This window comes from Salmo salar, chromosome ssa10, assembly GCF_905237065.1.
Source record: "Salmo salar chromosome ssa10, Ssal_v3.1, whole genome shotgun sequence".
Taxonomy (NCBI): Eukaryota; Metazoa; Chordata; class Actinopteri; order Salmoniformes; family Salmonidae; genus Salmo; species Salmo salar.
The window spans coordinates 71,672,262-71,699,506 of NC_059451.1; the positions used below are offsets into that span (position 1 = coordinate 71,672,262).

The 27,245-nt window shown below is 42.3% G+C and overlaps 1 protein-coding gene across 2 annotated transcripts in view; it reads left to right on the top strand.

Annotated features, from left to right (window-relative positions):
• itga11b (integrin, alpha 11b) overlaps nt 1–27,245 on the top strand; it is a 113,896-nt gene that overhangs the window by 55,369 nt on the left and 31,282 nt on the right. For both annotated transcript variants that reach the window (XM_014123978.2, XM_045688063.1), the window contains 10 exons: nt 11,645–11,754; nt 12,180–12,271; nt 12,376–12,490; nt 12,595–12,722; nt 13,511–13,659; nt 13,910–14,054; nt 14,334–14,499; nt 14,830–14,900; nt 25,482–25,626; nt 26,410–26,558. In XM_014123978.2, coding sequence (XP_013979453.1) covers nt 11,645–11,754; nt 12,180–12,271; nt 12,376–12,490; nt 12,595–12,722; nt 13,511–13,659; nt 13,910–14,054; nt 14,334–14,499; nt 14,830–14,900; nt 25,482–25,626; nt 26,410–26,558 — 1,270 coding nt within the window. The remainder of the gene's footprint in view (nt 1–11,644; nt 11,755–12,179; nt 12,272–12,375; nt 12,491–12,594; nt 12,723–13,510; nt 13,660–13,909; nt 14,055–14,333; nt 14,500–14,829; nt 14,901–25,481; nt 25,627–26,409; nt 26,559–27,245) is intronic.

Consider the following 27,245-nt stretch of genomic DNA (forward strand, 5'->3'; position numbering starts at 1 on the left):
AATTAGGGCTGTTTTCATAACAATTGGACATCGGTATTTTTGGACACCGATTTGGCCGATAATTTAAAAAAAATATATATATATAATTTTTTTTTTTTACACCTTTATTTAACTAGGCAAGTCAGTTAATAACACATTCTTATTTTCAATGACGGCCTAGGAATGGTGGGTTAACTGCCTTGTTCAGGGGCAGAACGACAGATTTTTACTTTGTCAGCTCTGGGATTCAATCTTGCAACCATACGGTTAACTAGTCCAACGGTCTTACCACCTGCCTTGCATTGCACTCCACGAGGAGCCTGCCTGTTACGCGAATGCAGTAAGAAGCCAAGGTAAGTTGCTAGCTAGCATTAAACTTATCTTATTAAAAACAATCAATCAATCAATCATAATCTCTAGTTAACTACACATGGTTGATGATATTACTAGTTTATCTAGCGTGTCCTGCGTTGCATATAATCGATGCGGTGCACATTCCTGAAAAAGGACTGTCGTTGCTCCAACGTGTACCTAACCATAAACATCAATGCCTTTCTTAAAATCAATACACAAGTATATATTTTTAAACCTGCATATTTAGTCAATATTGCCTGCTAACATTTAACTAGGAAAATTGTGTCACTTCTTTTGCAACAGAGTCAGGGTATATGCAGCAGTTTGGGCCGCCTGGCTCGTTGTGAACTGTGTGAAGACGATTTCTTCCTAACAAAGACAGCCAACTTCTCCAAATGGAGGATGATTTAACCAAAGCGCATTTGCAAAAAAAGCACAATCGTTGCACGACTGTACCTAACCATAAACATCAATGCCTATCTTAAAATCAATACACAGAAGTATATATTTTTAAACCTGCATATTTAGCTAAAAGTAATCCAGGTTAGCAGGCAATATTAACCAGGTGAAATTGTGTCACTTCTCTTGCGTTCATTGCACGCAGAGTCAGGGTATATGCAACAGTTTGGGCCGCCTGGCTCGTTGCGAACTAATTTGCCAGAATTCTACGTAATTATGACATAACATTGAAGGTTGTGCAATGTAGCAGGAATATTTAGACTTATGGATGCCACCCATTAGATAAAATACGGAACGGTTCCGTATTTCACTGAAAGAATAAACGTTTTGTTTTCGAGATGATAGTTTCCGGATTCAACCATATTAATGACCTAAGGCTCGTATTTCTGTGTGTTATTATGTTATAATTAAGTCTATGATTTGATAGAGCAGTCTGACTGAGCGATGGTAGGAACCAGCAGGCTCATAAGCATTCATTCAAACAGCACTTTCGTGCATTTTGCCAGCAGCTCTTCGCAATGCTTCAAGCATTGCGCTGTTTATGACTTCAAGCCTATCAACTCCCGAGATTAGGCTGGTGTAACCGATGTGAAATGGCTAGCTAGTTAGTGGGGTGTGCGCTAATAGCGTATCAAACTCACTCACTCTGAGACTTGGAGTAGTTGTTCCCCTTGCTCTGCATGGGTAACGCTGCTTCGAGGGTGGCTGTTGTCGATGTGTTCCTGGTTAGACCCCAGGTAGGAGCGAGGAGAGGGACGGAAGCTATCCTGTTACACTGGCAATACTAAAGTGCCTATAAGAACATCCAATAGTCAAAGGTATATGAAATACAAATCGTATAGAGAGAAATAGTTCTATAATTCCTATAATAACTACAACCTAAAACTTCTTACCTGGAAATATTGAACACTCATGTTAAAAGGAACCACCAGCTTTCATATGTTCTCATGTTCTGAGCAAGGAACTTAAACGTTAGCTTTCTGACATGGCACATATTGCACTTTTACTTTCTTCTCCAACACTTTGTTTTTGCATTATTTAAACCAAATTGAACATGTTTCATTATTTATTTGAGGCTAAATTGATTTTATTGATGTATTATATTAAGTTAAAATAAGTGTTCATTCAGTATTGTTGTAATTGTCATTATTACAAATACATCGCAAAAATCGGCCGATTAATCGGTATCGGCTTTTTTGGCCCTCCAATAATCGGTATCGGTATCGGTGTTGAAAAATCATAATCGGTCGACCTCTAGTTAAAACTTTGAAATGTATTTTGCCCTTAATAAACAGCCCAGAGTAACATATGCAAACTTGTTTTCTCGATATTTACCTCTGGTGAATTTACACCAAGCATCACATTAAAACCTTAATGGCCTCTGGCTTTTATATATGAATAGTTGCCATTCAAATGTGAGGGTGTTGAATATCACAGCCAAACACCATTGGCCATTAACGCTCTCCTAGCCAGCTGCGTATCCAGCTGACTGACATTTGGGCTGTCATCTCCCACATTCTCTGCTACCTCAGATGGGAAGCGAAAGGCATCAGAACGTTGCATAATGGGGTCAGACGCCTTTGACCTTTGAGTCAAAGGGAAGGTCATGCTGAGAGGTGGCAGATGTTTGCAGCGCTGCGTGAATCTGTTTGTTTAGTCTGTTTGTTCCTTTGATCTCTGTGTTTGATTTTGGTCTGTGACTTAGCGGGTGGACTGCAAACTACGGGCAGAACTTAACGCGTAGCTACGCGTTAGTGAAGGATTTCTTAAAACTGTGCCAATGGGAGATTGCCTGCACCTGCATGTTAAAACAAACTTGCTTGCAACTAAAACCTCACAAGAATAAACCAGAAAGAGGGGTAAACTTCAAAGCAAGATCAAGGAGTTAACCAACTAACTTGCATGAATATTCTGAAATAACTTTAACATTTAAAAAAGATAAGCTTTTAGAAAGATTAACTTTTCCACCTTTTGTTACATTACAGCCTTATTCTAAACTGGACAAAATAAATGTTTTCCCTCATCAATCTACACACAATACCCCTAATGACGAAGCGAAACTTATTTACATAATTATTCAGACCCTTTGTAATGAGACTCGAAATTGACCTGAGGTTTATCTTGTTTCCATTGATCATCCTTGAGATGTTTCTACAACTTGATTGGAGTCCACCTGTGGTATTTCAATTGATATGGCATGATTTGGAAAGGCACACAACTGTATATATAAGGTCCCACAGTTGACAGTGCATGACAGAGCAAAAACCAAGCCATGAGGTCAAATGAATTGTCTGTAGAGCTCTGAGACAGGATTGTGTTCGAGTCACAGATCTGGGGAAGGGTACCAAAAAATGTCTGCAGCATTGAAGGTCCCCAAGAACACAGTGGCCAACATCATTCTTAAATGGAAGAAGTTTGGAACCACCAAGACTCTTCCTAGAGCTGGCTGCCCGGCCAAACTGAGCAGTCGGGGGAGAAGGGCCTTCGTCAGGGAGGTGACCAAGGACGCGATGGTCACTCTGACAGAGCTCCAGAGTTCCTCTGTGGAGATGGGAGAACCTTCCAGAAGGACAACCATCTCTGCAGCACGCCACCAATCAGGCCTTTATGGTAGAGTGACCAGATGGAAGCCACTCCTCAATAAAAGGCAGATGGCAACCTACTTGGAGTTTGCCAAAAGGTACCTAAGGAGTCTCAGACCATTAGAAACAAGATTCTCTAGTCTGATGAAACCAAGATTGAACTCTTTGGCCTGATTGCCAAGCGTCACGTCTGTGAAGCAGGACAACGACTCTAAGCACAGGGCCAAGACCATGCAGGAGTGGCTTCGGGACAAGTCTCTGAATGTCCTTGAAAGGCCCAGCCAGAGTCCAGACATGAACCCAATTGAACATCTCTGGATAGACCTGAAAATAGCTGTGCAGAGACGCTCCCCAACCAACCTGACAGAGCTTGTGTGGATCTGCAGAGAAGAATGGGAGAAACTGTCACGACTTCCTCCGAAGTTGGTCCCTGTCTTGTCACCGGTCTTCTAGCCATCGCCGATCCACCTTTCATTTTCCATTTGTTTTGTCTTGTCTTCCCAAACACCTGGTTCCAATTCCATTCATTACATGTTGTGAATTTAACCCTCTGTTCCCCCCATGTCATTGTCCAGAATTGTTTATTGTAAGTGCTTGTGCACGTTACGTCTGGGGTGCGTCGGGTTTTGTACCCATTTATTTATTGTTCTGTTTTCCGGTGGGTTTTTATTATTAAACTGCGCCGTTGGAAACAGCTTTTGCTCTCCTGCGTCTGACTTCTCTGCCGCCAGTACGCACCCCTTACAGAAACACCTCAAATAAAGGTGTGCCAAGCTTGTGTCGTCATACCCAAGAAGACTCAAGGCTGTAATCACCCCCAAAGGTGCTTCAAAAAAGTACTGAGTAAAGGGTCTGAAAACGTATGTAAATATTACATTTCAGTTTTTTTTTGCTTTGTCATTATGGGGTATTGTGTGTAGATTGATGAGGATTTTTTCAAATCAATTTTAGAATAAGGCTGTATCGTAACAAAATGTGGGAAAAGTCAAGGGGTCCTCATACTTTCCGAATCCACTGTATTTATATTTAGCTTTCTTAATGAACCAAACCAGAAAATCAACTGTTATTTCTGGTTGTTTGTAAAAGTTAGCTTGCTAACTCATTGACCCTACTTTGTAGCATATCCATCAGTTGAGCCCATGTTGTTATTGTGTCAAATGAGCCTGACACCAGACAGCTGTGTGTAGGTTCTCTACTCCCGCCTCAAATGAAATATCGACTTATCTTCAACATAAATCTTTTTTAAAAAGACTGCTAATCAATCTAAAATACTTTTTGTAAGTCCAGTTGAAGTCGGAAGTTTACACACACCTTAGCCAAATACATTTTAACTCATTTTTTCACAATTCCTGACATTTAATCTAGTAAAAATTCCCTGTCTCAGGTCAGTTAGGATCACCAGTTTATTTTAAGAATGTGAAATGTCAGAATAATAGTAGAGAGAATAATTTATTTCAGCTTTATTTTCTTTCATCACATTCCCAGTGGGTCAGAAGTTTACATACACTCAATTAGTATTTGGTAGCATTGCCTTTAAATTGTTTAACTTCAGTCAAAAGTTTCGAGTAGCCTTCCACAAGCTTCCCACAATAAGTTGGGTAAATTTTGGCCCATTCCTCCTGACAGAGCTGGTGTAACTGAGTCAGGTTTGTAGGTCTCCTTGCTCGAACACGCTTTTCCATTTCTGCCCACAAATTTTCTATGGGATTGAGGTCAGGGCTTTGTGATGGCCACTCCAATTCCTTGACTTTGTTGTCCTTAAGCCATTTTGCCACAACTTTGGAAGTATGCTTGTGTTCATTGTCCATTTGGAAGACCCATTTGCAACCAAACGTTAAATTCCTGACTGGTGTTTTGAGATGTTTCTTCAATAAATCCACATAATTTTCCTTTGTCATTATGCCATCTATTTTGTGAAGTGCACCAGTCCCTCATGCAGCAAAGCACCCCCACAACATGATGCTGCCACCCCCGTGCTTCACGGTTGGGATGGTGTTCTTCGGCTTGCAAGCCTCCTCCTTTGTCCTCCAAACATAACGATGGTCATTATGGCCAAACAGTTCTATTTTTGTTTCATCAGACCAGAGGACATTTCATCAAAAAGTACGACCTGTGTCCCCATGTGCGGCTGCAAACTGTAGTCTGGCTTTTTTAATGGCGGTTTAGGTGCAGTGGCTTCTTCCTTGCTGAGCGGCCTATCAGGTTTTTTCGATATAGGACTTGTTTTACTGTGGATATAGATACTTTTGTACCTGTTTCCTCCAGCATCTTCACAAGGTCCTTTGCTGTTGTTCTGGGATTGATTTGCACTTTTTGCACCAAAGTACGTTCATCTCTAGGAGACAGAACGGGTCTCCTTCCTGAGCGGTATGACAGCTGCGTGGTCCCATGGTGTTTATACTTGCGTACTATTGTTTGTACAGATGAACTTGGTACCTTCAGGCGTTTGGATATTGCTCCCAAGGATGATCTAGACTTGTGGAGGTCTACAATTTTTTTCTGAGGTCTTGGCTGATTTATTTAGATTTTGCCATGATGTCAAGCAGAGGCACTGAGTTTGAAGGTAGGCCTTGAAATACATCCACAGGTACACCTCCAATTGACTCAAATGATGTCAAATGATAATCAGAAGCTTCTAAAGCCATGACATCATTTTCCAAGCTGTTTAAAGTCACAGTCAACTTAGTGTATGTAAACTTTTGACCCACTGGAATTGTGATACAGTGAATTATAAGTGAAATAATTGTCTGTAAACAATTGTTGGAAAAATGAGTTGTGTCATGCACAAAGTAAATGTCCTAACCGACTTGCCAAAACTATAGTTTGTTAACAAGAAATTTGTGGAGTGGTTGAAAAACTAGTTTTAATGACCCCAACCTAAGTGTATGTAAACTTCCAACTTTAACTGTATGTAGAATTAAAGTTCCTTCAAACACTTTATCTGAAATGACAACATAATTAGAATATCACGTTTCAGGTAAGACCCAAATGCATACTGTGTTGAAGTAACAATGTTTATTACAGCAACAGGGGCAGGCAAACGACAGGTCAAGGCAGGCAGGGGTCGATAATTCAGAGTAGTGAGGCAAAGGTACAGGACTGCAGGCAGGCTCAGGGTCAGGTCAGGCAGAGGTCGGTAACCAAGAGTAGGGGCAAAGGTACAGGATGGCAGGCTCAGGGTCAGGCAGGCGGGCACAGAGTCAGGACAGGCAAGGGTCAAAACCAGGAGGGTGAGAAAAAGAGACTAGGGAGAGACTAGGGAAAAGCAGGAGCTGGGAATTTACTAGTTGTGAAGTCTTAAATACCAGTTGGATTCATTCACGTGCTTTAAACTCATCGAGAAACACTGATTAGCTAATGGCCAACAAACTGAGTAAAACAGCAACTAAAAGTACAGCTATCATGCTTGTAAATAAAATATAGTGTTCAAAAAACATATTAATAGCACAGAGCTGTGAACTACTCACACTGTATGAGTGGAATGTGTGGAGGGAATGCGGATTCATTACTGTATTCAAACACACAGATCCATTATGCAGGCTGAGGATTTGGATGTAGTTTCCCATCCCACCCCAGCCCATTTGATCTGAATGTTAAATAAATTAGCAGATTGCTGGTTAGGTCTTCTTTGGTATGGCATCAAACTCCAACGTGATTCAGGCATTTCCCGAGCACCATTTTGCCCAAGGCCCCATTTAGCACTATTACCCTCTCCTTTTGACACTAATAGCTTGGTTCTAACTTTAATAACGGGCTCACCCCTGATCGTTTTAGCAGCTCCTCTGGAAATTGGCTGGAATACCAGTAGATAAGGCCTTCTTGTCTCTGGCTGTCATACTGTCGGTTTAAATACCACTGAAGTGTGGACTCCAGGAGACTCCATCTTATGTTTGTAATAACGGTAATATTTATAGTAAAAGCCTGAGGTTGACAGGGCAAATGGCCTCCACGCCTCTCACAGAATTAATACTTCACCACACTGTCCGCTGTCTATTCTCTCTTGTTGACATAGAAAATATTTGCCTTCATCCTTTGCTGTTTTAGTCATTCCAGGCTCTATTTCAATTTGTCTTTCCTTGATTCCTTGCATCCTATCTCCTTGCGTCAGTTCAAAGTCAAATTAAAAAATGTAACTAGGAAAGCCAGTTAAGAACAAATTCTTATTTACAATGACGGCCTACCCCGGATGATGCTGGGCCAATCATGTGCCACCCTATGGGACTCCCAATCATGGCCTGGTGTGATTCAGCCTGAATTTGAACCTGGGACTGTAGTGACGTCTCTTACACTGAGATGCAATGCCTTACACCGCTGCGCCACTCAGGAGCCCTTTAAGAAGAAGGTGAGGAGAGAGGATGTGAGGAATTAAGGAAAGATTAATTGAGAAACAGTCTTGGACACCCCCACACTCTGTCTAATCTGATGAAGAAAAACAGCATAGACCAGCATAGGCTGGTCCAGCATAGGTGCTGGTTTTGCTGGTGACCAGCCTTTGCTGTGTTTTCGTGGTGACTTCGGTGTGTTTTCGTGGTGATTCAAATCAAAGTTTATTTGTCACGTGTGCTGAATACAACAGGTGTAGACTTCACAGTGAAATGCTTACTTACAGGCTCTAACCAATACTGCAAAAAGGTATTAGGTGAACAATAGGTAAGTAAAGAAATAAAACAACAGTAAAAAGACGGCTATATACAGTAGCGAGGCTATAAACGTAGCAAGGCTACATACAGACAGTAGTATGTACATGTAGATATGGTTAAAGTGACTATGCATATATGATGAACAGAGAGTAGCAGTAGCGTAAAAGAGGGGTTGGCGGGTGGTGGGTGTCGGGACACAATGCAGATAGCCCGCTTAGCCAATGTGTGGGAGCACTGGTTGGTCGGCCCAATTGAGGCAGTATGTACATGAATGTATATTTAAAGTGACTTTGCATATATGATAAACAGAGAGTAGCAGCAGCGTAAAAAGAGGGGTTGGGGGGGTCACACAATGCAAATAGACCGGGTAGCCATTTGATTACCTGTTCAGGAGTCTTATGTCTTGGGGGAAATAGGCTTTGTTGTGCCCTCTTCATGACTGTCTTGGTGTGTTTGGACCATTCTAGTTTGTTGTTGATGTGGACACCAAGGAACTTGAAGCTCTCAACCTGTTCCACTACAGCCCCGGCGTGCTTGGTCCTCCTTTTCCAGTAGTCCACAATCATCTCCTTATCTTGGTTACGTTGAGCGATAGGTTGTTATTCTGGCACCACCCGGCCAGGTCTCTGACCTCCTCCCTATAGGCTGTCTCGTCGTTGTCGGTGATAAGGCCTACCACTGTTGTGTCATCGGCAAACTTAATGATGGTGTTGGAGTCGTGCCTGGCCGTGCAGTCATGAGTGAACAGGGAGTACAGGAGGGGACTGAGCATGCACCCCTAAGGGGCCCCCCTTGTTGAGGATCAGCTGGGCGGATGTGTTATTACCTACCCTTACCACCTGGGGGCGGCCTGTCAGGAAGTCCAGGATCCAGTTGCAGAGGGAGGTGTTTAGTCCCAGGGTCCTTAGCTTATTGATGAGCTTTGAAGGCACTGTGGTGAACGCTGAGCAGTAGTCAATGAATAGCATTCTCACACAGCTGTTCCTTTTGTCCAGGTGGGAAAGGGCAGCGTGGAGTGGAATAGAGATTGCATCATCTGTGGATCTGTTGGGCAGGTATGCAAATTGGAGTGGGTCTAGGGTTTCTGGGATAATGGTGTTTCCCATCAAGGTATACAGTACATAGTGACTTATTATTAACTAACTTGACCAAATTCACACTCACTTGACCAATTTCAAAACAGCAATTCTTCTCTTTCATTATTAGACATTTTATACAAAAATATGATGATTCACTGTTCAGTGTTGTCATTTCGATTCTGAGTTATTCCATTTTACTATTGAAATAGTAATTGAAAAGATTGGCAAAATCAAAAGGTTTTGTTATAAATGACCCACCAACTTCAATGAACGATGGAGATTAATTGAGTTTTCTGCCCACGATATCATTTAAGGTACTCCAAAGTATTTTTCTATTGTGTTTTATGTCATTTCGCTTTGTTTGGTAGTATAATTTCTTCTTCTTTTGATAAGTTAAGTCACAACATTTCTCAACTTACAATGTGTCAACCAGTCAGCTAAGCAGCCTAACATGTTTGCCACCTCTTTTGCATCATTTCTTTGAACCATACAATTTTTCAATTCCTTATCAATCCAGGGGTTCCAACAGTTCTCACAGTTAGTTTCTTAACAAGTGCATGCTTTTCAACAATTGGCATGAATAATTTTACAAATACTTCCAGTGCTGTATCTGGATTCACTTCCTCATACACATCAGACCAACATACATTTTTTACATCATCAACAAAATAATCCTGAGAAAACATTTTGCGTGATCTCTTATAAATTACTTTAGGCCCAACCTTTGGCACTTCTGCTTTCGTTGTTATTGGCACAATATTATGGTCACTACAGCTAATGAAAACTGATATTGCTTTGCAGCAAAGCTCTGCAGCTTTAGTGAAGATATGATCAATACAAGTGGATGTCACAGATCCAACACTATTGGTATACACTCTAGTTGGTTGAGTTATAACCTTGGAAATATAACAGGCATTAGTCACAGTTAGAAGCTTCCTCTTGAGAGGACAGATAGTTGCTAAACAGTCAATATTCAGGTCACTAAGAAAATAGAGCTCTCTGTTGACATCACATACATTATAAAGCATTACACACATATTATCCAAATACTGACTGTTAGCACTTGGTGACCTATAGCAGCACCCCAAGAGAAGAAGATTTAGATGAGGCAGCGGAACTTGCACCCACAACACTTCAACAACATTTGACATGAGATCCTCTCTAAACTTTACAGGAATATGGCTCTGAACCTACTGTATACAGCAACACCTCCCCCATAGGCATTCCTGTCTTTTCTGTATATGTTAAATCTCTGTCTTGCTACTGCTGTATCATCAAAGAAATCTTGTCCTTAAACCTCAGGAACTTGACCACTATCGACCTGGGTCTGTCACCTAGGCTGGTTACATTTTCCACTTCAATCTTCGCATGATCCATCTGCAGCTTTTCAGTAATCATTTGTCTTACTTGCGCCTCAAACTCTGCCCATTTCTCATGTGAAGACTCTGGTATGCCATCCACAACAATGCTATTCCTCCTGGATTGTCCCTCTAGTCTTTTTTCTCAGACATTTTTTATAATTATTCACAGACAGTGCTGATGTCATCTCGAGAGGACTTGTCATCTTGCTGCAAGTCTCTTTAAGGACATCCACTTCTTCCTGAGAGAACTAGTTGAGTCCATCAGTCTTTGGACAAAGCTCTTGAAGCAATTGTCCTATTGTTGTAACAACTGCTTGTAGAACCCCTTTTGTTCGTTTAAAAGATCCTTCACCTGTGATAGAGAAACACTGTCTTTTGGCTTTAGATGCCATGGTAGCAAAGTTGGCTAACATTTGGTACTCCACGCAGTTCCAGACAGGGCAGGTCGCAGGGCAGATTTAAACAGCCACAAACAACAGGGATTTAGACAGCCACAAGCCTAGGACAATTCAATGTCTCAGCCACAAGGGCTAACCACTTTCCAGGCTGTGTTCAACCTGTCAATGAAACCTTGCTAGCTTGGTAGCTAGTTAGCAGCTAGGCTAGCTCCTACGCCAATCAGCTCTTCAAACTGTACGGTCTGTTTTTGTACCAGCACATTCCAGTACACGGTGTCACATTACATTCTAATGAGCCATCTTAGAATTGATGATAAAGCATGACCAGCTAGACCAAAGCATGACCAGCTAGACCAGCTAGACCATGATGGACCAGCTTGGTCACCAGTATACCAGCATCACCAGCATAAGCTGGTATGTATCCAAAACACAGTGAAGGGCGGTCACCAGTGTCCTAAACACAGCGAAGGCGGGTCACTAGTGTTCAAAACACTGTGAAGGCTGGTCACCAGTGCCCAAAACACAGCGAAGGCTGGTCACCAGAAAAACCAGCATAACCAGCTAGACTATGCTGGTCAGAGCAGCTCGACCAGCTTGACCATACTGATCAGACCAGCTTTATCAGCATCCGTCCAGAACTGACCAGCATAGACCAGTAAGGACCAGCAAATACCAGCATGGACCATCTTGAAATTTATGATGGTCTATGCAGTTTTTTTCAGCAGGGTATTCTCTCTTTTTGACATAGAAATTAAGATCAGTCCTCATCCTTTGCTGTTTTTGTCATTCCAGGCTACTAGTTGGAGCTCCCTTTGAAACCAGTGGCCAACACCAGACAGGCGATATATACAAATGCCCGATGGACACCAGTCCCAACACCAACTGCACTAGACTCAACCTAGGTATGACTGAATGAGATAGATAGATTCCATACTGAACTGTTCTGCCTCCAAATCACAGCACACCTTCGCATACTTTACAGAATATGATTCCCTCCAGAAGCTGGCTCTCCGACCACGGTGTTCAGTTGGATTAGAAACACCTGGCAGCACTGTGTGGTGTAGATTGAGATCTCACATTGTTGACTCAAGTCCAACTCATGCAGAGGAAACTCTACACCTTGTTATGCCCAGTGGGAGTTATGCATGATGGACAGTTACAGTATGAATTACCCATATAGGCCTCCCGATGATGCATTAAACATAGTATCATAGCATCAACTTGACTGTGATTTCATTGATATTGTTGAATTTGTCTAATGTTGTGGTTCATTCAATGCAATTTTTTTTAGTTTGTTTCTTTGTCTGCTTTTATTAATTCCTTCAAGGAAAGGTATCCCTGAACAATGTGTCAGAGCGCAAGGACAAAATGAGGCTGGGCATGACACTGACCTCCAACCCTAAGGATAACAGCTTTGTGGTGGGTGTCAACTGATGTTGACTGTTGAAAATATTAAATTGAGATTTACTGTGGTCTGTGTTAAACCCAATTGAAGGTGGTTCATCAATGGCTTTGTGTTCCAGACCTGTGGTCCTCTGTGGTCGTACGAATGTGGGAGCTCCTACTACAGCACAGGCATCTGCTCCAGGGTTAACGAAAGCTTCAAGTTCTCCAAAACCATCTCGCCGGCCTTCCAGAGTAAAAAATCTACTCTCACAAACTTTCACTCACATACACCTCATAAGACCATGGCTTCCAAGAGTTACTCACTGTTACTGACTGTTTCCAATTGCTTCTTCTAGGGTGCGAGACCTACATGGATATAATGATTGTTCTGGACGGGTCCAACTCCATCTACCCCTGGTACGAGGTGCAGGACTTCCTCATCAACATTCTGCAGAAGTTCTACATTGGGCCAGGTCAGATCCAGGTGTGTTATCTGAGATTCTGATCTGATTCTGATAGACAGTATGTGTACCTGAATGTGTATTATTCTGGGGTACATGCGGTGGCCAGTGAGTGTATACAGTCAGGTCCAAAATTATGGTGTATCTTTCAGCAAGACAATAACCCCAAGCACACATCAAAATCCACAAATAAATGGTTAATTGACCACAGAATCAAAATATTTGCAATGGCCATTTTAGTCTCCGAACCCCATTGAAAACCTGTGGTTTGAATTGAAGAGGGCAGTCCGTAAGCACAGAAGAAGCATATCAAGGATCTGGGAAGATTCTGTTTGGAGGAATGGTCTGAGATCCTCCCAATGTGTTCTCCAATCTCATAAAATATTTTGAAAAAGGCTCAGTGTCGTTATCCTCGCAAGGGCAGTGTGCTGGAGAATTGAAAACAGAGGTGCAAATAAACAGGGGGCCCTATTTTTTTTATTACTTGTTAAGCAAAATCTCTTTCGCTGAGCAATTTTTTGGTATAAAATGTTTATGTATAAAATTTTCACACAAAAATGTGCATACAATATAGCTCAACATTTGTATTATTTATTTCATATAGTCTTTTTATAAATGATGCCAATAATTGTGGACTGCATGTCTGGGAGCCAGTATCTCTACGTTCTGTGTGGAAGTTGTACCCATAGGCACAGACCTAGTATCATCTTTATCTTCCTCAAATCCTAACCTTAACCATCAATGGGGAAAATACTACGCTGACTTTAGATCAGCACCCATGGGCAAGTGAATCACACTCCTATCTCTACAGGTTGGAGTGGTGCAGTATGGGTCGAGGGTGGTCCATGAGTTCACCCTGAATGACTTTCGCTCTGTGGAGGAGGTGGTAGAAGCAGCCAAGACCATCGATCAACGGGGAGGGGAGGAAACACGCACGGCCCTGGGCATCAATGTGGCACGGTATGGAGAGCTGCTCAACACTGGTCATAACTCTCATCCTAATCCCAAATTTCTCAGTATAATTTTCCATAGTAGTGCCTTTCGAAACAGGGAGCAAAATAAAGCACTTTGTTGCTGAATTGGTTGTGCAGTGTGTTGAGGTAAAGTTGCAAATACTGTTTATCCATAATGATTGAATTGCTAACTAACCGATAGTTACTCAAAATGGTTAATGAGTTGGCTGAGAAAAAAACCCTGTATTCGCTCAAAGGACAGAGGGATTTAAACGGGGAGGTCGGAAAGGGGCTAAGAAAGTGATGCTCGTGATCACGGATGGTGAATCCCACGACAGCCCTGACCTGCAGAAGGCCATGGAGGACAGTGAGGCGGACAACATCACCATGTATGCCATCGCTGTGAGTCCGTCTGTCCCTTTTTAAATTCCCCTGGAACACTGTAATCCCATTCTCTCTTCCTTCTGCCACGTCTTGGTCTATCACTTACATGTTATACCGTTTCCATATCCTGTGCTTGAATTTATATTCTCCTACTTTATGATATTTTTAGAGCATCTGCCTACTATTCTATCAATGTTCTATTGCATTTCCAGATCATGTGCGTAGTATTCTTTTGACGTTCTATGGTATTTCCAGATCCTCTGTTTGGTATTGACATTAAATGTTATGTACCACCAGGTATTGGGCTACTACAATCGGCGTGGGATAAACCCAGAGGCCTTCTTGAAAGAGATCAAGTATATCGCCAGCGATCCTGACGACAAACACTTCTTCAACGTGACTGATGAGTCGGCGCTAAAGGACATAGTGGACGCCCTGGGAGAGAGGATCTTCAGTCTAGAGGGTATTTTCCTTTAATGACCCTTTGGTTTCACCGATCAAGTGTTCAAGGGATTGTAATCTCAGAAACACCCAGAAATACATCTTGCATGTGTTAGCTAGCTAGCTAAATGTATTTACTTCTGGAGGTGGACGTGTCTGAATTTGAACAATGTTTAACATTCTGCAAACAGATGTTCATTTTTTATGAAAATCTGTCTCTAGAGATGAATGGAATTGTGAAGTTTATAATGGTGGCAACATAGAACAATTCTGGAGGACTCCATTGTAGCAGACTGCGATGATCATTCTAGTGAAGTGTGTAGACTAGCTGTCACTTCACTGTTCTCCACAGGAGTGAACCCTAACGGGACGGGGTTCGGTCTGCAGATGTCTCAGGCAGGCTTCTCATCACACATAGTGGAGGTGAGTCTCTGAAATAAGTCACCACATGAGTCTAACCTGGGATCTGGTTTTATACTCACTAACTGACTCTCCCTCTCACACTTTATTGGAATAGGCAAGTGGTTTTACAGGTTCTTCATTCCAAAAAGGTGGAGTGTTTTTTTTCAAGGTGGGTAAAGGGCTGTTACAGTGACGGTATGAACACCACACAGTGACCGCAGTCAAATTCCACGTGACTGTTGAGTCCTGGTAACTAGGCCATCAATTACACAGCAAACTAGCAGCATACTGTATATTTAGCGATCTAAGTAATGCATTTTGAGTTTCCACTTACTGAGATGGTGAATTAGCCCAAATACATATTTTATATATTTTACCAAGAAGATGTCCCTTCTGTTGGTGCGTGCAAATACGAGTGCATATGTCATTTCAACTGAACATTGTGGTTCCATTAATGATGAATAAAATAAATAAAATAAATCTTATTCATAATGAATTAATGATGCATGTTGGGAGCAGGTAATTTTTCCAACACACTTATAACATTCGTATTTCATCAACACTGTCCAGTACATGCATATTAAGTCTATAATATCGTTCAGATTAATATAATAATTATTTAATGTGATGTATAATGACATAGGGTAAAGAAAACTACATTTACCATAGCACTCTCTTGAACTGATGCATATTTTCCTGCTTTCTTTAGCACTGAGTGGACTCAGGATTTAAATGTCAATTTGTTTAGTTACAACGCAGGTGAAATGTATTAAAACACAGATTTTTGGAGGATCTGCGATTTGAACATTTAGAAACCTGATCTGAATGATGAGGATAAATGGTGTGTCCCATTAAGAAATGGAACTAGGGCTTCCCACCCGGACCTGATATACACTTTACAGTGCATTTGGAAAGTATTCAGACCTCTTGACTTTTTCCAAATTTGGTTACGTTACAGCCTTATTCTAAAAGTGATTAAATTGTTTTTTCCCCTCATGAAACTACACACAATACCCCATAATGACAAAGAAAAAAAATGTTTTTTCGAAAGTTTAGCAAAACAGAAATATCACATTTACATAAGTATTCAGACCCTTTAGTCAGTACTTTGTTGAAGAACATTTGGCAGGGGGTTCCCGAGTGGCGCAGCGGTCTAAGGCACTGCATTGCAGCGCTAGAAACATCACTACAGACCCGGGTTTGAACCCGGGGCTGTATCACAACCGGTCGTGATTGGGAGTCCAATAGGGCGGCGCACAATTGGCCCAGTGTCATCTGGGTTAGGGGAGGGTTTGGCCAGGGGCGCTTTACTTGGCTCATCACGCTCTAGCGACTCCTTGTGGCGGGACAGGCGCCTGCAGGCTGACCTTCATCATCAGTTGAACAGTGTTTCCTCTGACACAATGGTGCGGCTGGCTTCCAGGTTAAGTGGGCGGGTGTTAAGAAGTGTGGTTAGGTGGGTCATGTTTCGGAGGACGCATTTTTTAAAACATTTTATTTTAACTTAATTAAAATAGGTAAGTCAGTAAAGAACAAATTCTCATTTTCAATGACGGCCTAGGAACAGTGGGTGCCTTGTTCAGGGGCAGAACAACAGATTTTTTTTTACCTTGTTAGCTCAGAGATTCAATCTTGCAACCTTTCGGTTACAAGTCCAACACTCGAACCACTCTAACCACCACCTGTCGCCCCAACTCCGAGCATGACTCGACCTTCGCCTCCAGAGCCCGTTGGGGAGTTACAGCGATGAGACAAGATTGAAATTTGGGAGAAAAGGGGGGTAAAATACACAGCAACAGAAAAACAAGCACCTTTGGTAGTGATTACAGCCTTGAGCCTTCTTGGGTATGAAGCTACTAGCTTGGCACACCTGTATTGGGGGAGTTTCTCCCAATCTTCTCTATAGATCCTCTCAAGCTCTGTCATGTTGGATGGGGAGCGTCGCTGCACAGCTATTTTCAGGTCTAACCAGAGATGTTAGATCGGGTTTAAGTCTGGGCTCTGGCTAGGCCAGGGTCATTGTCCTGTTGGAAGGTAAACCTTTGCCCAAGTCTGAAGACCTGAGCGCTGGCTAGGCCAGGGTCATTGTCCTGTTGGAAGGTAAACCTTTGACCAAGTCTGAAGACCTGAGCGCTCTGGATCAGGTTTTCATCAAGGATCTCTGTACTTTGCTCCTTTAATATTTTCCTTGATCCTGACTAGTCTCCCAGTCCCTGCCTTTCAAAAACATCCTCACAGCATGATGCTGCCACCACCATGCTTCACCATAGGTATAGTGCAAGATTTCCTCTAGATGTGATGCTTGGCATTTAGGCCAAAGAGTTCAATCTTGGTTTCATCAGACCAGAGAATCTTGTTTCTCATGGTCTGAGAGTCCTTTAGGTGCTTTTTGGGCTGTTCCAAATGGGCTGCTCCAAATGGGCTGTTATGTGACTTTTACTGAGGAGTGGCTTCTGTCTTGCCATTCTACCATAAAAGCCTGATTGGTGGAGTGCTGCAGAGATGGTTGTTCTTCTGGAAGGTTCTCCTATCTCCACAGAGGAACTCTGGAGCTCTGTCATAGTGACCACTGGGTTCTTGGTCACCTCCCTGACCAAGGTGCTTCTCCCCCGATTGCTCAAGTTTGGCCAGCCGGCCAGCTCTAGGAAAGGTCTTGCTGGTTCCAAACTTGTTCCATTTAAGAATAATGGAGGCCACTGTGTTCTTGGGGACCTTCAATAATGTAGACATTTTTTTGTACCCTTCCCCAGATCTGTTCCTCGATAGAATCCTGTCTCAGAGCTCTATGGACAATTCCTTCGACCTCATGGCTTGGGTTTTGCTCTGACACGCACTGTGAACTGTGGTACCTTATATAGAAAGGTGTGTGCCTTTCCAAATCATGTCAAATTCATTGAATTTGCAACAGGTAGACTCCAATCAAGTTGTAGAAAATTCTCATCATTCTTAAATATGAAGAAGTTTGCAACCACCAAGACCTAGAGCTGGCTGCCTGGCCAAACTGAGCAATCGGGGGAGAACTCGGGTCACTCTGACAGAGCTCCAGAGATGGGAGAAACTTCCAGAAGAACAAACATCTCTGCAGCAGTCCACCAATCAGGCCGTTATGGTAGAGTGGCAAAACGGACACCACTCCTCAGTAAAAGGCACATGACAGCCAGCTTGGCATTTGCCATAAGCCACCTAAAGACTCTCAGACCATGAGAAACAAGATTCTCTGGTCTGATGAAACCAAGATTGATCCTTGATGAAAACCTGCTCCAAAGCGCTCATACTGGGGCGACAGTTCAGAGAAGAATGAGAGAAACTCCCAAAATACATGTGTGGAAGCTTGTAGTGTCTTACCCAATAAGACTCAAAGCTGTAATCATTGACAAAGGTGCTTCAACAAAGTACTGAGTGAAGGGTCTGAATACTTATGTAAATATAATATTTGCAAGAGTATTCATTTTTGAAAAACATTTATCATAGGCCTATTTTAACAATGAAAGGCTTTGTCTAAATTATATTAAATGATCTAAGTGACATTGCTACACATAAGGATATACCAAGACATTTGAAATTCTTAAAAAAAAAAAAAAAAAAAATGTTAAATGTAGTTTAATGACTTGCACAACATAAACATATTTTCTCTATTAGCCCACACGGGTTTCATATGTTTTTGTTGTTATTATCGGCCAATGAAAGTGTCACTGTCTACAGTCAGTGCCTCCATGTGTAGCAAGCAATGTGGGAGATCTCTAATCAGTGCAAAATGTAATGAAAATTACAGAATGAAGTTAATTAAATGAGGAGTTGGTTACAATGACGAGCAACCATCAATTAGGCTGTTCTTCAATCTGCATGGAATTGTTGTAGACAAGGATGGGAAGCTGAGCAAAATAGCCCTAAATAGTCTAGGTAACTAGCTAGCTAGCTCGCTGGCTGGCTAGCATAGCTGGCGATCTTAGCTAGACTCTTTATTTATTTATTTTTATTTCACCTTTATTAAACCAGGTAGGCTAGTTGAGAACAAGTTCTCATTTGCAACTGCGACCTGGCCAAGATAAAGCAAAGCAGTTCGACACATACAACAACACAGAGTTACACATGGAATAAACAAACATACAATCAATAATACAGTAGGAAAATCTATATACAGCATTTGCAAATGAGGTAGGATACGAGAGGTAAGGCAATAAATAGGCCATGGTGGCAAAGTAATTACAATATATCAATTCAACACGGGAATGGTAGGATGTGCAGAAGATGAATGTGCAAGTTTAGATACTGGGGTGCAAAGGAGCAAGATAAATAAATAAATACAGTATGGGGATGAGGTAGATTGGATGGGCTATTTACAGATGAGCTATGTACAGGTGCAGTGATCTGTGAGCTGCTCTGACAGCTGGTTCTTAAAGCTAGTGAGGGAGGTAAAAGTCTCCAGCTTCAGAGATTTTTGCAGTTCGTACCAGTCATTGGCAGCAGAGAACTGGAAGGACAGGCGGCCAAATGAAGAATTGGCTTTGGGGGTGACCAGTGAGATATACTTGCTGGAGCGCGTGCTACGGGTGGGTGCTGCTATGGTGAACAGTGAGCTGAGATAAGGCTTTACCTAGCAGAGACTTGTAGATGACCTGGAGCCAGTGGGTTTGGCGACAAGTATGAAGCGAGGGCCAGCCAACGAGATCATACAGGTTGCAGTGGTGGGTAGTATATGGGGCAGTGGTGGGTAGTATATGACAAAACAGATGGCACTGTATCCAATTTGTTGAGTAGAGTGTTGGAGGCTATTTTGTAAATGACATCGCCGAAGTCGAGGATCGGTAGGATGGTCAGTTTTACGAGGGTATGTTTGGCAGCATGAGTGAAGGATGCTTTGTTGCGAAATAGGAAGCCGATTCTAGATTTAATTTTGGATTGGAGATATTTAATGTGAGTCTAACCAGACACCCCTGCCCATACTACTGTTGCAAGCTAGCGGCACCAAAATCACGCAGGCTGCACAGAAATCCAGTTCCAAGTTCATTTTTTACATATATATGGACTATCCGGACATCCCAAAAATGTCATGATATTATTCTAATAGGGAAATTATTTCAAATGCCCATCCCTAGTTGACACTGGTATTGTGCTGGAGATAATGAAATTGAGGTTGAAATGTCCCTTTTTTTGCTCACTGTGGGGACCACCATTGGACTGGGGTGCCTTTAGCAGGAAGCAACGTTTTGGAACGTTCAGATAGAAATATGCTATGTAGAACAAACATGCATCTCTGACATGTAGAATAAGGAATCACGTCGACTCTATTTTTGGTATTTCTATCTGCAACGTTCAAGAACGTTTTTGTACTAAACATGGCCCAGGTATGAATTGCAAGTATGGCCATGGGGAGGTTGCATTCCAATGAGTTGTGTCCGGGGCTGAACGGAACCGAATCTGTTGTATTTATACACAGCTTTAAAGATCTCTTGGGAAGACTACATTACCCAGGTGGGAGCTATATGTTGGTGATGGATGACGGGTGGTAGATGATGAATGTGAGCTACCTCTAAGGAGCTCATATTGTTGTTTTAATTAGCATGAAGCACGGCAATGTGGATAATGGAGAAAGCATTAACCGTCTCTGGGAAAAATTATATATTCATACAATGGATTGTTGGATTCTAGGCTCAGGGGCAATTTGAGAATGAGATGATGATAACGTTGTGGAAAGTATTTTTTGTTGGCGGAGGGAGGGGTGGGGGGGACTTTAAGAGGTAAACAGGCAAGAGAGTACAGATGGTTTAGTTGAATGCAGAGCTTGCCAGCTAAACACATGCATGCACACACACACACACACACACACACACACACACACACACACACACACACACACACACACACACACACACACACACACACACACACACAAAGACATTAACACACACATCATACACATTAACACACACACAGATACACACTGATCAACAAGCTCACACAACACAGACACACCAAATATTTTGAGATTGTCCTATTGTGATGGAATTTATTTGCTCATAGTTTGAAATCCTAATATCTTTAGGGGAATATTAGCTGAATTCATTTAATATCCTACAAGTAAAAATAATATGGAAAGATTTGTTCAGGTCATTGTTTACTGTGTTGGCTGACATTGCCGCATTACTGACATGAGTAATATTGGGTTTTACCTCTTGCATACCAAACCCCAGTCTTCAGGGATCTCTCCAGGTATCAGTTTTATGTATCATCTCACTTTTGTTTGTCTCCTCATCCTCATTTGTCTCTACATGGGCCATTTGAATGCTGTTCCCTCCAGGTCGCAATTGTAAATGAGAACTTGTTCTCAACTTGCCTACCTGGTTAAATAAAGGTGAAATAAATAAATTAAAAAAATATCAGGGCAGGGAAGCATACTGTCCATATCGCAACTTCGGGCTGTGTCTGAAAACAGTACCCTCCCTACCTGTTTTATTTTGTTTGTTGTAAGTGACTCTTTGTTAGATTCCCTTCTGTTTGAGCGTCGTTTTTGGTTTTCTTGCTAGGGAATGTAACACTGTCAAATCCTTTTTTCCTCCGTCATCCTTGTTTCCTAAGTCTTTCTCAAAGCTCATTGGAAAAAGGATATCTGAGGGAGGTACCTTGGATTCTCTCCTTCAATGCGCTTTGAGAAGAAGAGGAAACAAGAGCGGATGAAATAAGGATGTAACCTTTTAAAAAACAGTCGCCTGCAACCCACCTTGAACCTCATATGGCTACTTCCTCCAACCACTTTTCAACACTGGTATTGCCAACACTCAGGTTTTTTCACACTTGGTCCCTTTCAGACAATTTTTGTTAACTCAGTGCAGTTTGCTTAATATTGTGTCCAGTGTGAATACTCCAAAGGAACTCAGTCCCCTCAAAAAAGCCCCCGAAGCAAACAGGACTGAGAGGTAGTCTGAGTTCGGTTCCCTTGAATTCCTTGGTCCGGTTCCCTTTTTTTAGGGCAACGTGAACACTAAGCTCCCAGGTTCACTTGTCATTATTCCCTCACCACACACTAGAATACTGCAACACCATTTCACCTGCCATAACCCCTCACATTGGTGCCACAAAAGAGAGAAGATGATGATGCGCAGGTTCACAGAAAAAAATGTGTGCTGTTCTTGGATATTGATTAGCAATTGTCAATGATGTACAGAAATTCCAAAATATGTGTGGAGTTTTTAGTTCAGATTATTTGTTTGCAATATGTGATCTATAAAGAGAGCTTCATAAGCTGTTTATTCGCTTGTGGGGTTTGAATGGTGTTAGAAGACGACAACATATTTGATGAGAATCCCAACATAGGGTACAAAATCAATTCTAGCTGTTAAAGGGGCAGTAGCCTACATTGGGTGTACAATTTTCAATTAAAGCATTATTTAATCGGGAGCTATCTTCTGCTATTTATTCTGTTACAAATAATATTTGCATGTTAATATTATCTTCTGATTACAATGTTTATGTCTCATCTTTTAACTAAATGCAATCTATTAGCTTCCAAAAGGTAAGTAGGTATAAAGAGTGCCTTCGGGAAGTATTCAGACCTTGACTTTTTCCCCCAAAAAATTACGTTACAGCCTTATGCTAAAATGGATTGAAAAAAAAAAATCCTAAGCAATCTACACACAATACCCCATAATGACAAAGTGAAAACAGTTTTTTTGACATTTTGGCAAATTTATTAAAGACAGAAATACCTTATAAGTATTCAAACCCTTTCCTATGAGACTCAAAACTGAGATCAGGGTCATCCTGTTTCCATTGATCATCCTTGAGATGTTTCTACAACTTGATTGGAGTTCACCTGTGGTAAATTCAATTGATTGGACAGATCTGGAGAAAGGTAAAAAAAAAGGTCTGCAGCATTGAAGATCCCCAAGAACACAGTGGTCTCCATCATTCTTAAATGGAACAAGTTTGGAACCACCAAGACTCTTCCTTGAGCTTGCCGCCCAGCCAAACTGAGCAATCGGGGGAGAAGGGCCTTGGTCAGGAAGGTGACCAAGAACCCGATGATCACCCTGACAGAGCTCTAGAGTTCCTCTGTGGAGATGGAAGAACTTTCCAGAAGGACAACCATCTCTGCAGCACCTCACCAATCAGGCCTTCATGGTAGAGTGGCCAGACGGAAGCCACTCCTCAGTAAAGGGCACATGACAACCCACTTGGAGTTTTCCAAAAGGCACCAAAAGACTCTCAGACCATGAGAAACAAGATTCTCTGGTCTGATGAAACCAAGATTGAACTCTTTGGCCTGAATGCCAAGCGTCACATCTGGAGGAAACCTGGCACCGTCCCTTTGGTGAAGCATGGCGGTGGGGATTTTTTTCAGCAGCAGGGACAGGGAGACTTGTCAGGATCGAGGCAAAGATGAATGGAACAAAGTACAGAGAGATCCTTGATGAAAACCGTCTCCAAAGCGATCAGGACCTCAGACTGGGTCGAAGGTTTACCTTCCAACAGGACAACGACCCTAAGCACACAGCCAAGACAACGAAGGAGTGGCTTCGGACAAGTCTCTGAATCTCCTTGCATGGCCCAGCCAGAGCCTGGACCCGATCGAACATCTCTGGAGAGACCTTAAAATAGATAAGTAGCAATACTCCCCATCCAACCTGACAGAGCTTGAGAGGATCTGCATTGAATAATGGGAGAAACTCCTCAAATACAGGTGTACCGAGCTTGTAGCGTCATACTCAAGAAGACTTGAGGCTGTAATCGCTGCCAAAGGTACTTCAACAAAGTACTGAGTAAAGGTTCTGAATACTTATGTAAATGTGATATTTCTGTTCGTTTTTTTATAAACTAGCAAAAATTGCTAAAATCCTGTTTTTACTTTGTCATTATGGGGCTTTCAATTTTTAGAATAAGGCTGTAACCTAACAAAATGTGGAAAAAGTTAAGGGGACTGAATACTTTCCGAAGGCACTGTATAAGCTGTCCAGTAACAAATTCTGATGGAATGGCTTGTCCTGCACAACCCAGAGTGTTGGAACAAGATCTTGGTTCCTTTCTAAACATAACAATGTGAATGCAAAGAGGACTCAGACCACAAAATATGTGAAGTGAACTGACAAAAGAGTTGAGTCCTCATTCAAAGGCAAGGGCAGTGTGAATACAAAGAGACCTGAGTTATTTTGCTTTTTCTACCCCAGAGTTCACTTTAAAGAGGACTGAGATTGGTTCTTTTAAAGAGGACTGTATGTGAAAACACCCTTTAAGGATATCACAGAAGGGCCATTAAACTTACTCTCTGTCTGTACATGCAAATTAATGAATAAACTATTAGCTAATACCCAAATCCTTAAAATCATAAGTCATGGATAATACTGTATCCATCCCAATGGGAGACTTACTTTACTCCGCAACAGTTGCCATGGCAGCCAGTCAAACTGTCCACGTCGACAGCCTGACTATGAGTGAGGGAATACTTGGCCATGGCGTATCTTCACAACAGCCCCGCTGCTGTCTTGATTTAGCCATGACTGTAGCGTTGGCTGAAATCTGTCCGCTGGCATGGTGTCAGTATTTGAACTTTTATTAGTAAATTCACATGGGCTGTGTATGCAGTACTATACAACCCTGTAGCACACAGTTTCTCTTGAAAACCTTCTTTCTCTCTTCCAAAGGTTAAGGATTAGCTGTCGATTTGTCCCAATAGATCAACTCTGAATCAGTTGTGTGTATTCAGTTTGTGTTGGTTCTTCTGGTTGCTTAGCTAATGAATCAGAACACGTTGCTATAGTACCGTACATGCAGTCTGCTGAGTATAGTTTGGTGGTCAATGCTAACCTGGTCCCAGATCTGTTTGTGCTTTCTTGCCAGCACCTATGGTCATTTTCAAGCCACGTGACCATTGGAGACAGCAAGACACCACAAACAGATCTGGGATCAGGCGAACTTGAAGTATGGTGACAGTGGTGATGGCTTCACCGGTATCTGAAACAATAATACAAAACAGTATGAGAGTTTGACAGGGCTCAATGAACATTCCCATGCATCGTGCAGCCTAATGGAGCATTGCACACAATGCTGGGGATTTGGTCATTGACCATGATCCTTGTTTTTCTCGCTCTGAGAGATGTGTAGAGATGTGTAACTCACGGTTTAATGACTTTCACTTCTGGACATGAGTGTGTGACGTATGTATAGTCTACTGTACAGTGCATTCACATCTGTGTGACGGTGGGTGTATAGTTCATTCAACACCACCTGTGTGTGTATGTGTGTTTGTGAAATGTACTCACATGTTTTTATTGTGGAAGTTTAGCAATGATGGTGATGCACTTATGTTGGAAAATGTAACCAAGACGTTTGTTTCCTCATTGCCCGGTGTTCTTGTACTAGGGTTGTAAAATCCATTAGAGAAAAACAGGATAGGGAGTGGAAAATTACCAAAGAATAAATCAACTCACTGAAAGGATTGGACTTACTGAAAAGACAAAATGTTCAACCCATTATTTCTCATGAAAGACATATCTGTCCACCATCATCACTCTCTGCTTTGGTACCTCTTTGTACGGTGGCGAAAGAGGTACATTGACCTAATAAGAGATGTGTATTTGGCGAGTAATGTGAAAATGCTTGTTCCTGTAGGATGGCATATTGGTGGGGGCCGTGGGGGCCTATGATTGGAACGGGGCTGTTCTGAAAGAGACACGTCATGGGAAGGTAGTCCCACCCAAGTCCTCCTACCTGGAAGAGTTCCCAGAAGAACTGAAGAACCATGGGGCCTACTTGGGTGAGTGAACTGGATGGGCAGGTAGAATTGTGTAGATGGATGGATGGATGGATGGATGGATGGATGGATGGATGGATGGATGGATGGATGGATGGATGGATGGATGGATGGATGGATGGATGGATGGATGGATGGATGGATGGGTGGGTGGGTGGGTGGGTGGGTGGATGGATGGACGGATAGATGGATAGATGGATGAATGGATAGATGGATGGATGGATGCATAGACTAATAAATAAAGAGATGGATGTATAGATGAATGGGTGTGTGGATAGATGAATAAATAGATGGATGGATGTCTGTCTAACATTGCAGGCAATACTATAGCGTGTTTTATTTTCCTTTTTTGACAATATAAAAACAATAGACAACATAACATTTACACACATAGATTTCAACAGACATTAATGACATCACATACGCTCAGACCCACAAGTTCCTTACCTATTCTGTCCATCTCATTTTCTCTAATTTCTCATCCTTTGAATGTATCCAGTGCTTGTAATACTTTATGCCATATGGCTTCAAATTGTACTATTTTGTTTCGCCATGGAGCCCAAATGTTTTATATATTTAGATAATAATGCATTTGATTCATCCACTGTCTTAACGATGGAGGGTCACCTTGATTTCCAGTTTTTAAGATTTTTTTTTTCAAAATGATTGACAAGGAAAATACAGTTCAACCGATTGGTTATCTCACTGCACACCCATAACTGCACCCTCTCCCATAACTTTTGGACAGTGCCTTCAGAAAGTGTGTCCTTGTGTCCAATCTCCCAGGTTACACAGTAAACTCAGTGGTGTCGGCCAAAGGCAGGCAGCTCTATGTTGCTGGAGCCCCTCGCTTCAACCACACAGGCAAAGTCATCATCTTTACCCTGAGAAACAATGGCAACCTCACCATCCTATACTCACTCAAGGGCCAGCAGGTGAGACACACCAAGATATATAAATGATTAATACAAGGGGGCCAAGGACTGAACCTTGGGGGACACCATTACAGGCAGGTGCTTGAGTTGATTTGCTTAAACAAACAAACACACACCAACACGACACACCGACACATACACACACACCGACACACACACACTGACACACACACACACACACACTTGCTCTACATGTCAAGCTTGTGTGTGCACACGTGTGACACGTTGGAGTCTTCGTTACACTATGGTCTAGACTCGGCTGCCCGGTCCAGATGGCCTTCGTCTCATCGGCCCATGTGCTTCTCATCTGTATGCATCCAATCAAAACAGGGTTTGCTACTGAGCACAGACGCATCGCCCCGGGCAACAGGCTCCCTGTAAATAAGGGCTAACCACTGTGTCAGACCAGACTGTTGTTTGGGAGAGGGAGGGAGGGAGAGGGAGAGGGAGAGAGGGAGGGAGGGAGAGAAGAGTAGAGTCCTAGAGTCAGTGCTGCGCATTCCTGAGGGGTCATTAGAAATGCAGTTTGCCTCTAGGATTAATTGCGGCTGCTGTGGTGTTTTCTGAGGTAGCCTGAGGCCACTGGAGCAAGATTTACAGTAAGCAAGTGCGGCTGGGATGTGTTAGGTGGTGCATCCTGTCTCAGGTGCCTCCCCTTCCCTCTTAAACTCCATCCTTGCTTGTGGG